General features: G+C 41.9%; 1 protein-coding gene across 1 annotated transcript; it reads right to left on the bottom strand.

Moving 5' to 3' along the window:
• Positions 1-9: 9 nt before the first annotated feature.
• MONOS_909fu910 (uncharacterized protein) lies at positions 10-11,668 on the bottom strand (the record flags this gene model as incomplete). The annotated part of the gene is made up of 2 exons (XM_067879563.1): positions 10-6,729; positions 6,893-11,668. The coding sequence occupies 2 exons, from the start codon at positions 11,666-11,668 to the stop codon at positions 10-12; spliced, it is 11,496 nt and encodes a 3,831-aa protein (XP_067728587.1).
• Between the last annotated feature and the right edge of the window lie 365 nt (positions 11,669-12,033).

Genomic DNA, 12,033 nt, shown 5'->3' with positions numbered 1-12,033 from the left:
TTGGGGTTATTACCTGTTCGTCTGGTAATGATACACTGGCTGCACCTGCTGTGCATATGGCGTGTCAAAAAACAAAGATTGAGTATTTGAAATGGAAGTGGCAGAAGGAGGAGAGGGAGAAGGGGAAGGAGAAGATAAAGATGATGATGACGACAAAGACGACGAAGAAGAAGACATAGCAAGCGAAGGTGCCATAAAAGAAGCACGTTGCATCTGCTCATATGACAGTTGCTGAGGTGTTGTTTCCTGCTGAATCTGGCAATAGCTGCCTGGCGGTGGGGGAGGAAGCTGGGAGGAGGGAGAAGGAGATGCAGTCGATACGAAATAAGGAGAAGTCGAAGTGAACTGCGGGATCGATGAGAAATGTGCTTGGAGCATGGGACCTTGCTGTATTTGCTGCATTGATTGTATTGGCTGGATTTGTTGAATCTGCTGAATTTGTTGGATTTGTTGTATTTGTGGAAGTTGATTCATTTGATTCATTTGATTCAATTGGGGCATATGTGGCATTTGCTGCACCTGCTGAAATGAAGATGGGGTGAATGTGTCAGAGACATGATAGTCGCCTTGATACAGAAACACACCAGGGGCTTGTGGTGAGGGAGAAGATGAAAACATTATTGAAGCTGGATATAACTGATGAGCATGCACCGTATTTGAAGAAGAAGATGAAGGCAAAGATGATGAAGATGAGGAGGAAACTGAAGAAGAAGAAGAAGATGATGATGATGAAGAAAGCTGAGGTTTGTACTGAAATGCTTGCAGCTGATGAGATGGCTGAGAAGGAGGCTGTGTCTGAGATTGCGGCAATGGTCTGGTTGAAGAAAATGAATCAGACGAAACAGAAGATGATTTTGATCCAAATGAATGTGAAGCATAAGAAGACACTTGATTGTGTTGGCTATGCTGTGGATGATACTGTTGTTGTTGTTGTTGCTGCTGTTGCTGCTGCTGCTGTGATTGTGATTGTTTATTTGATTGGTGTCCATAAGACATTGCCCCATGATACTGCGAATAATGCGTCTGCCTTCCTTGCTCTCCTTTGTCTCCTCTTTCTCCTCTTCCAAATCCACCGCTTCCTCCTGAGCTCCCTCCTCCACCACTACTACTACTTCCTCCACTTCCTCCTGCTCTTCCTCCTTTCCCCTCTGAAATAAGGCTGAGCACTTCCTCCTTCACCAGAGGCGACACATCTGCCGCTGCCTCCTTGAAGCAGCGCTGCAGGTGCTTGTAGTGTGTCGTGGCCTTCAATAGAGGCAATGAATTGATCGCTTCCCTCAGAATCTCCTCTTTGATATCAGCATCTGCACACTTCAGAATGCGCTGAACGACAAAGTTGCCAAACGGATGCAGCATCAGCTGCGTCAGCCCATTCTGGCTTTTTCTCCCGCTGCGATATCTTCCTTCTCCCTTCCCTTCTTTCTCTTTTCTCTCTTCTCTTTCTCTTTCTCTCTCTCCTTCCTCATGTGCATCTTCGCCTAATCCGTCTTTCCTCCCTTCCTTCAGCTCATCCAGCAGGATATGGTGCTCCTTGTTTGTGCTGTTCACCACAATGCATTCAACCACATTGCTCGACGTCTTCTGCAGACACAGAGAAAAGAACCTCCCCTTCAGTGATGCCAGCACCCTCGCAACCACATCTGCCTGCTTTGTCTCAATCATCCGCTGAACAATGTAATTCCCCGAGTTGTCTGCCACCAGCTGCGCAGTCATTTTGATCAACGACGTCACCAGCGCCTCTTTCTGCTGAGGAAGGCCATATTCCACCAGCTGCTGAAGCACCCGGCATCCGAACTGGCTCCTCACCAGCTCTGCCAGCAGCCCTTCATCATGCAGTTCATCAAACACGAACTGATACTGCTGCGGAGGCAGTTTCTTCACCAGCTTCTGTAGCACATGATTCGCATGCAGGTTCTGGATAGCTTCGGCCACGTGTGTTTTGAGCTCTTCTGCTAAAAGAACAGCAGCAGATAGAGAGCATTTCTCGATGATGTGCTGAATCACACGGCAGGAGAACTGGTCGAAGGATAAGGGGAGCATGTTGCCCTTGATGACACGGTAGAAGTGTAGGAAGTAGTCGAATGAGGGAGGAGAAGAGGAGGAAGAAGAAGTTGATGAAGAAGAAGATGATGATGATAGTTCATTGACGGATTTATCAGCTTCGCTTTTAGAGTCATCTGCTCCACTCCCTTCTCTTCCGTCTCTATATGACCCACTGCTTTCAATACTTTCTGTTCTGTCCAACCGTTCCATTCTTCCACCTCTGCAATCATCATTTCTCTCTTTCTCCTTCTTCTTTCCTCCTCCTTCCTCCAGCTGTTGCTCACAGTCATCAAAGAACACCTGCACCACAAAGTTCGCGTATTTGTCCTTCATCAGCTTGTACAGCGAAGGATACAGCTCAAAAAACACTTCTCTTTTCAACAGGCTGTTTTTGCATGTCTTCAGAGCATCTTCGATTATTCGGCTGCCCTGTGGATCAACACAGAAAGCGACAAAATGACTTCGAAGCACTGGGAAGTAGTGCTCAAGAGGGGTGACATGAGAAGAAAAGGATTGAAGAGAAGAAGATGATGATGATGAAAGAACTGAAGATTCAATATTCATCCCATCTGCATTCCCAGCCATCTCTTCACTCCTCATCGGGTTCTCTATCTGTTGCTTCTGATGTTGCAATCTTTCCAGTTCCTCCCATTTCCCTTCATCTTGTGGCATAACTCCCTTGCTAAGCTCGCCATTTGCCAGAAACATTGCCAATATTGGGTCGTTTGTGTCAGCATGGATAGGTTTCATTCCTGGCTGTGCTCCGTTCACGCCAAAGATGCTGTCATCAGAGGAAGAAAGGGAAAGAGAGGAAGAGGAAGAAGAGGAAGAAGAAGATGTTGTTGATGAGGATGAGGTGGAGGAAAAGGAAGATGAGGAAGAAGAGGAAGAAGAGGAAGAAGGGGAAGATGAGGAGGAAGAGGTGGTGGAGGAAACAGCGAGAGAATGAGGAAGAGTTGGAAGTTGTGGAAATGAAGTGTTATCAGAAGTATTTGAAGAAGAAGAAGATGATGATGATGATGATGAAAGAGAAAGAGATGAAGATGAAGATGAAGATGAAGATTGCGATGGAGAAACAGGAGGAAGTGACAGCGAAGATGAAAGGGAAGAAGAAGAAGAAGAAGAATTTGAAGAAGAAGAAGAAACAGAAGTTACAATAGAATCCGTATATCCATTGTTCAGTACATCTGGTTGAATGCTATTCACAGAAGAATAAGATCCATGAAGAACATAACCGGATGGCTGAATTTGTTGCATCTGCAGCTGTTGCTGAGAAAAGGAAGGAAGATGGCTGTCAGATGGGAACTGAAGATGAAGCTGGGTTTGTTGCAATTGCTGTAATTGCTGAGGTTGTTGTGATATTTGTGATATTTGTATTTGTTGCAATTGCTGCAATTGGAGTTGCTGTTGCTGCTGCTGTTGCTGCTGCTGTTGCTGCTGTTGATTGAGATTTTGATTAAAAGTTTGAAGATTTTGAAGATTTTGAAGATTTTGAAGATTTTGATGATGAGGTTGATGAAGAGACTGAAGTTGCAATTGATTTTGTGGTTGGTTTGGTTGTTGAAGAAGAAGATACAACTTGCTTGTTTGTTGAGGTTGAGATCTGTTTTGAGAAGAAGAAGAGGAGGAAGAAGACGATGCTGACGATGAAGATGATGATAATGAATTTGATAAAGCAGAAGAATTAGAAGGTGTTGACTGTAGAGGAGAAAATGCATTAAGAGAAGGTGAATAAATGCCAGAAGGAAAATCGTTGAGAACTGGGGAGTACAAACTAATAGCTGGTTGATGTGGAAATGACGAGGGAAAAGAAGAAGAAGAAGAAGAAGAAGAAGAAGCGAAAGAAGAGGAGGAAGAAGAAGACGTTGAGTGTGTGGAGGAAGAAGGAGATGTGATGGTGTTTGGGTGAAGTGTGAATGAGGAAGGAGAAAGAGAAGAGGAAGAAGAGGAGGAGGAAGAAGAAGATGATGATGAAGATGATGAAGAAAGCATATTGCCAACAGCGGAAGAAGAATACATTGAAGTGGGGTTGTACTGGAAAGCGAGAGAAGGAGAAGAAATGCCATTGGAAGGCATCCGAAATATTCCGCTTGAGTTGCTGGGAGAAGATGAAAGAGCAAAAGAAAGGTGCTGAAGAGAAGAAGGCACCAAAAAGGAAAGAGAATCGACATCTGATGGATTGGATGAGGAAATGAAGGAGGAGGAGGAGGAGGAGGAAGGAGAAGTTGTGGTAGAGGAAGAAGAAGAAGAAGAATTTGAAGAAGAAGAAGAAGATGATGATGATGATGAAGGAATTGAAGAAGAAATAAAAGAAGACGGAGAAGAAGAAGAAGAAGAAGAAGAAGCAGTTGGTTTGATTTCATTGTTTATTCCTATGCTTTTAGAGAGAGGGGTGTGAATTGCATTGTTTATTTCCTTTCTGACTTCAAATGTGACTGTGGGAGAGAAAGAGGAAGGGAAAGGAGAATAGCTGCTAAGAGACAGAGAAGAAAGAGAGGCAGAGTTTGAAGGAGCAGAAGAAGAAGAAGAAGAAGAAGAAGAAGAAGAAGAAGAAGAAGAAGAAGAAGAAGAAGAAGAAGAAGAAGAAGAAGAAGAAGAAGAAGAAGAAGAAGAATTAACATGATGTCCCCAATTATTCCCAGACTGTTTAGAATGTGATGAAGTCAGCATTCCCATCCCTCCTTTATCACTTCCTCCTCCATTTTCTCCTCTTCCTTCTCCTCTTCCTTCTCCTTCTCCTTCTCTTTCCTCCTCCTTCAGCTGCCCAAACCCAACATTCCACTTTCTCAATAGATTATTCATTGGATGCTGGATGAATTCAATCGAAGCAAGAGAAGGAGAATATCTGTGGAAAGGATTTCGTATTGGCCTTTTGAGCAGTTGTGTCAGCATCTTTGATTTGGCCTCTAAACGAAGCGCTTCATACGCTGTGCCGGCTTCGATGTCGATGTCATCATATGACTCTGATTCTGATTCTGGCTTTGATTCTTTCCCTTTCTTTCTTTCTCCTTCTTTTTCTTTCCCTTTTCTCACTCTTAGCTCTGTTCTCTTACACATTTCATTCTTCTTCTCATTCTCTTCTCCTTCTTCTCCTTCTCCTCTTCCATCATCCTTCATTACTTTCCCGCTTCTCTTGTGTTTCTGCCCAAGCAGCAAATACTTCTTCTTCTGCGATGCTGCCTGCAGAAGATGATGAAGGTCTTCATCAGCTGGCGTGAAGGAAGAGCAAGAAGAAGGCAACGAATGAGAAGGAGAAGAGGAAGAGGAAGAGGAGGAGGAAGAAGAGGAAGAGGAAGAAGAGGAAGAAGAAGAAGAAATTCCAATATGAGTGAAATGGGAGTAACCATTGTTGAGTGAAAGGGAATGGGAAGGGGAAGAAGAAGAAGAGAAGGAGGAGGAGAAAGAAGAAGAGAGAGAAGAAGAAGAAAGAGAAGATGGAGAAGGAGGAGGAGAAGAGGAAATTAGAGAAGAAGAAAATGAAGAAGAAGAAGAAGAAGAAGAAGCAAATGAAGCAGAGGAAGAGAATGATGAGTTATCAGACAGAGAAGAATAGGAAGGAGAGGAAGAAAGCGATTCCGAAGAATAAGAATAAACAGAAAGCTGAGAGGGAGAAGGAGAAGGTGAACGAGAAGGAGAAGGAGAAAGAGATGAATAAGAAGAATAAGAAGAAGATAATAAAGAAGAAGAATGTATAGACACATTGCTTCTGCTTCTTCTCTTCTTTGGCATTTCATCTTTCATGATAATTGAAGAAGGAGAGGAAGAAGATGAGGAAGAAGAAGAAGAAGAAGAAGATGTTATAAGCTGAAGTTCTTTACCATTTTCTTCGCCTTCTTGTGTTTTGATACTCTTTTCTTTGTTTTCTTTGTTTTCTTTTGTTTTCTCTTCTTTCACTCCTTTCCTTTCATTTGTTTTGTCTTCATTGATTTCAACTTTCTTTTCTGCTGTTACTGAGCTATTCAATGGTTCTATTTCATTTGAAGAAGAGGAAGAAGAGGAAGAAGAGGAAGAAGAGGAAGAAGAGGAAGAAGAGGAAGCAGAAGAAGAAGAATACTGTTGAGTATGCTCAATCTCATTACTTTCACACACAACACTTGCATCCTTATCAATTTTGATTGATGAATCAGAATTTGAGTGATTGCTTGTTGTGCTGCCCTTTCTATTGATATTTTGTTCGTTTTCTTTGTCATCTCTAGTTTCTTCTTGTTTTTCTCCTTCTTTCTTCTTATTTCCTTCTTTATTATCCAAATTTTCTTCTTTTTCTTCTCTTTCATCTTTTTCATCTTTTTCCTTCTTCTTTTCTGTTGTTTCACTCACATTCCTTGTCAAATCCAATTTCAAATCATTTTTCTCCTCTTTTATTTCTCCATCTTCTTTTGTTTGATGGGTATGTGGACGTTCATGATTATGCTGATGATGATGTTGTTGAAGATTAACTTCATGATTATGTTCATGTTTTTCGTTTTGTTCATAATGTTCTTCTATTTGTTGCTTCTCTTCTTTCTCTTCTTTCTCTTCTTCTTGTAGCTCCTGTTGAGAAATGTGAATTTGAGCATATGTTTTATTGAGATTATTTTGATCAGAATGAACACGACGATGATGGTGGTGGTGATGTTGATGATGATTTTGGCTTTGACTTTGGCTTTGATGATTGGATATATCGTTCTGGCTTTGTTTGTGTGAATTCTTTTTTAATAAGAAAGAGAATTAGAAAAAGAATGTGTTTATGAAAAATAAAAAAATTATCAAAAATGAAAAAGAGAATGAGAATTTGAATAAAAAAGAAAAAGAAAACAAGAAATCAAAATTGAATAAAATAAAACTGAATTAAATAAAAACAAAACAAAACCTTTGATTTTGCACTGTTTTCTTTCTGTCCTTTCTCGTGTGCGTGTTTCGAATCAAGTTGATGTTGAAGTTGCTTCAGATGTTGTTTCTGATGGGACATTCTATTACGAAGGCAATTGTGATAATGATGATGATGATGATGATGACTTAGCTGTTGATGAATGCGTTTATGATGTTGATGATTATGCTTATGTTTGTGATTGTTATGTTTCTTTTGAACTTCTTGTTGTTTGTTAATCTTCTCCTTCTTCTTCTTCGGATTATTTTCTAATTTCTCCTCTTTCTCTTTATCCTCCTTATTTTCTTTATTCCCTTCTTCCTCTTCATTTTCTTGTTTCATTTCTTGCTTATTATTATCTTGTGTGTTCTGATGATGACGATGATGATGATGATGATGATGATGTCTATGCTTGTTACGCCTCTTATGCTTCCTGCTCGTATTCAATGATGCAATATTACTGCTGCTGGTATTAATAACATTGTTATTTGGAAGAGAAGAAGAGGTAGAAGAAGATGATGATGATGATGTTAATGAAGAAGAAGCAGAAGAAGAAGCAGTATTAACAGTGTTTCTATTAAACACCTGCTGCTCAGATGAAGAATTAATCTGTTGCGTTTTATTAGTCAATGATAAGCAGTTGCTAACAGGAAGATTCATTTCATTTGAAGAAGGAGCAAAAGATCCAATAGAATTAGCATAATTTCCATAATTCCCATAATTCGTGTAATTCGTGTAATTATTGGTGCCAGAATAGGAAGTGTATAACATGTCAGATGTCATTGCTCTATGAGAAGGAGAAGAAGGAGAAGAAGAAGGGGAAGATGAAGAAGAAGGGGAAGAAGAAGGGGAAGAGGAAGAAGAAGAAGAAGGCGAAGGAAAAGGAGAATGAGAAGGGGAAGGGGAAGGGGAATTCATAGCAGAGCCTGGAAGCGAGGCAGAGACGAGGAAAAGAGAAGATTTAGGGGAAGAGAAAGTGCGTGTGGAGTCAAAAGCAGAAGGAAGGGAGTGAAGGGAAGGGAAGCTGAGGTTGGAGGAGTAAGAAAGAAGAGCATGGGATTCAGTTGGGGCTGTGGCGATGGTGAGATGGCGGGTGGAGGAATAAGGAGAAGAAGAGGAGGAAGAAGAAGAAGAGGAGGAGGAGGAGGAAGAGGAAGAAGAAGATGATGATGATGAATTAGAAGAAGAGGAGGAAGAGGAAGACAATGAAGAAGAGGAAGAAGAAGAAGTAGCAGTTGAAGCAGAAGAAGCAGAAGAAGTCGATGTTTGTGTCTTTGTGATGGAAGAGGTGGGGGAATTGAATGAAGAAGTTGCTGAAATGGCAGGTGGAATGGAGGAATATGCAGAAGAATGGATTCTGAATGAAATTGGCTCTGATTGGTTGGCAGAGGTAGAAGAAGAAGAGGAAGAAGAAGAAGAAGAAGAAGAAGAAGGCAAAGAAGAAGAAGAATTTGATGATGATGTTGGTATTCCATTCATTCCAGCAGGTGAAAAAGGGTAATAAACATCAGAATTCATCACATTTTGAGAGGTTTTGTGGAATTCCTTGTTGAAATGGTTTTGATTGAAAGAGAAAGTGTGCTGGTGACTGGAATTTAATGAATCATCATATGGAAGATGAGAAGAGGAAGAGGAAGAGGAAGAGGAGGAAGAGGAAGGCAAAGGAGAAGAAAGAGAGGAAGAAGAATATGTGGATGATGATGAAGTGTATGGAGAAGAAAGAGAATTTGAAGAAGAATGATGATGATGAGAAGAAGAAGAGGAGGAGGAGGAAGAAGAAGAGGAAGAAGAAGGAGGAAGTGGAGGCAAAGAGCTGTGATTGTGCGTGTTATTGTGAGTGTTATTGTGGGTGTGAGTGTGATTGGGGGTGAATGGAGTGTTGGAAGGGAAGTGTGAAGGCATACGAGCAACTGATGTGACATTGTAAGTGTTGGTGAATGAAGTGTTTGAGGGAGAGGAAGAGGAAGAAGAGGAAGGAGGTAAAGAAGAAGAAGAAGATAAAGAAGAAGAAGAAGATAAAGAAGAAGATAAAGATGATGATGATGATGAAGGAAATGCTGGTGTTGTTATAGATGATGGTGAAAGAGAAGAAGAAGAAGATGATGATGATGATATTGTTTGTGATTGTGATTGTGAAGATGGTGATGATGAAGATGATGATGCATAGAACGAAGGAAGATAAGGAGGTGTAATGTAATATGCTGAGGAAGAAGAAGAGGAAGGAGGAGGAAGAGAACGAGGAGGAGTAGCAATAGAAGAAACAGAAGAAGCAGAAGAAGAAGCAGCAGCAGAAGAAGAAGAAGAAGAAGAAGAAGCAATTATCATATTTGCATTAGCTGCCCTGGGATCAGAAGGACTCACAGCAAGTGGGTAGAAACTGATATTGTTATTATTATTATTATTATTATTATTATTCATGCTATTGTTATTCAATGAATAAGCAAAGCAGTTTCCTTGTTCGCTATTTGCAGTGTGGTTTGTGGTGTGTGACAAGCAGAGAGAAGGAGGAGACGGGTTGATGGCACTTTCAGAGAAGGAAGGAGAAGAAACGGGGGAATAACGAGGAGAAGGAGAAGGAGAAGAGGAAGGAGAAGAGGACGAGGAAATAATCGCAGAAAAAGTTGAGGAAGGGAAAGAAGAGGAAGGAGAAGGAGAAAGAGAAGAAGAAGAAGAAGAAGAAGCCAATGAAGCTAAAGCCGACGCCGAAAAAGACGTAGCTCTAATAGCTCCCTGGCAAAAACTGTGTTTGTCAGGTGTTTTCAATACAAGAGGCTCAGTGGGAAGAATGGAATGAGGAAGGGTGGGGACGAATGTGGAGAAAGAAGAAGAGCTTGTAGAGGCAGTGGAGATGGTTTCTTCAGAGGCAAGAGTGGAAGAACGGGAGAGTTCATTGACAGACTTGCGGGAGAGGTGAGGAGGAGAAGGAGAAGAGGAAGAAGAGGAAGAGGAAGAAGAGGATGATGATGATGATGTGTTGTTGTTGTTGGCAGCTGAGGAAGAGGAGGAGGAAGAAGAAGAAGAAGGCGATGATGATAAAGACAAAGAAGACGAAGAAAGAGAAGAAGCTAATGCTGATGAAGATCCAGACGGAGCTGAGAAAGCTGGAATTTGTGCCAAAAACTGGTCAGAAAAGGCAGATTGCGATGAAAAAAGAGAAGGAAGAGGCGGTTCAGAGAGGAGAATGAGCTGCTCGTCAGGCGAAATGCCGTGGAAAGGGGAATGTGACGTGCCCATTGACACTTTTCTTTGGATGTTGGCTCGAAGGAAGGTGGATTGTGAGGAGGAGAAGGAAGAGGAGGAAGAGGAAGCGGAAGAAGAAGAGGCAGAGATTACTGCAGGTGATGATGAAGCTGATGATGATCCCGATACTGAGGCTGATGATGATGACGACGATGAAATGATTGAGGAAGCAGGCGAAGGAAAAGGAGGAGACAAGATTGGAGAGCCATCTGGAGACGGTGAAGGCGATTTGGAAGGAGAAAGCGAAGACATCGAAGACAAGAACGATGATGAGGACGAAGAAGAGAGCAGAAACTGTGTCTGCATTTGTTGTTGTGAATTATCCCCCAACAAACCCGAACTCATTCCATCATCTTTTCCAAGACCCAAATACACTCCCGACGAGAACGGAGCCAGTGCTGCTGCTGCTGTTGTTGAGAAAGCGCTGGGAGGCGAATGGGCCGACCCGCCGAAGCTGTCGATGTACTCTGATGCAGGCGTCTTCATCGCCTCTGCCATTCGGCTCTGCACATCGCTTGCTCCGTCGCTGTGGCTGTCTTCAGAAGCGCTGTTGGTTGTGTGGCGCAGAGATGACGGAGGTAGCTCCAGCTGCGACGCAGGCTTCTCTTTCGTGTCAGTGATGGGGAACTCCGCAGAGACGCCCAGGCTTCCTGGCGGGCGCGAGCGGTCGATGCTCTCCAGAAAGTACCCGAACGATGAAGAGGAAGAGGAGGAGGACTGCATTGGCTCAAGAAGCGGAGAAGTGAAGGGGGATGTGCCATCAAGGATTTCGTTGATGGTCGGTCGGGAGGATAGGTCTGTCGTTGCTGCTCTTTGCAAGTGCGACTCCATCGCAGGCATTTCGTGGTGTGGACGCAATGTGTTTATTCTGTTGATTCTTGGGGGAGAATGAGTCTGGTTCATAGACGCTGGTAGTGTGGCAGATCTGCTCCATTCATCACGCACCACTTCACTCAATGAATTGTGCTTGCGATGAACCGTCTCGCTTCCTGCTATAAATGATAAAGGAGCTTCATCGTCGTCATCAAAATCAAGTCTTCGAGATGGAGGAGTTCTTGGTTTGCTGCTCAAAGCGGATAACGACATCAGTGAATCAGAAGAATCATCCATCTCATCTCCGTTTGATAAATCAGTTAATGCACGAGATTGAACAAGTTGCTCGTCTTCGCTGCCATAAGTTTTACTGAGGCTGAACGGACATGGGGGAATGAAGAGAGATGAAGACAGATGAGAAGAGTTGGAATCTGACGAAACTGTTTGTGTCATCGATGTAGTAGTACTTGTGGATATTGTTTGAGTTCTGTCCAAAACGGTATTTGCGGGAGTTGATGAAACTTGTTGCGTTAATGGAGGAGGCTGCAAATGCTGAGTTGGATTGCAATGAGAAGTCCGAGATTCAACATTTTCTTCGTCTAAATGTTTTGTTTCATCTTTTCTTTTTTCGCGTTTTCTTTTTGCAGAGTTTGAGCCTTTTTTATGCTTTGCTCCTTGGCGAGGCTGCCGAAAAGACTTATCCTCTTTTTCTGATAACGTATTCATTGTCTGAAACGTAAGATCTTATGATATCTTTTAAAATCCAGTAGTACAAAAAAATAGATTGCTTTGAAGCACAAATATTGAAAGTTTAAAATGAGTAAAAGCTGTGAAAGAAAAAAATATCGTTTTGGTAACTAATTAAGGTTCAAGAGATTTCATAAATGTTTGATCGAATGATCTCAAAGTGGGAAATCTTGATAAAAATATAATTGTTAAAATCTTCATTAATTTTAATTGAATTTGATCACTTTTGCATTTTTTTGACTCATGTCAGAGAGGCGAGAAGTGCATTAAAAAAATATTTTTCCAAAAGCGTTCACCAAAAATCACAAATCATATGAACAAACATTACAATTCTTTCGGAATTA

The sequence above is a fragment of the Monocercomonoides exilis genome, assembly GCF_001643675.1.
Source record: "Monocercomonoides exilis strain PA203 chromosome Unknown scaffold19-1596985, whole genome shotgun sequence".
NCBI lineage: Eukaryota > Preaxostyla > Oxymonadida > Polymastigidae > Monocercomonoides > Monocercomonoides exilis.
This window is presented reverse-complemented; position numbering and strand designations above follow the sequence as displayed.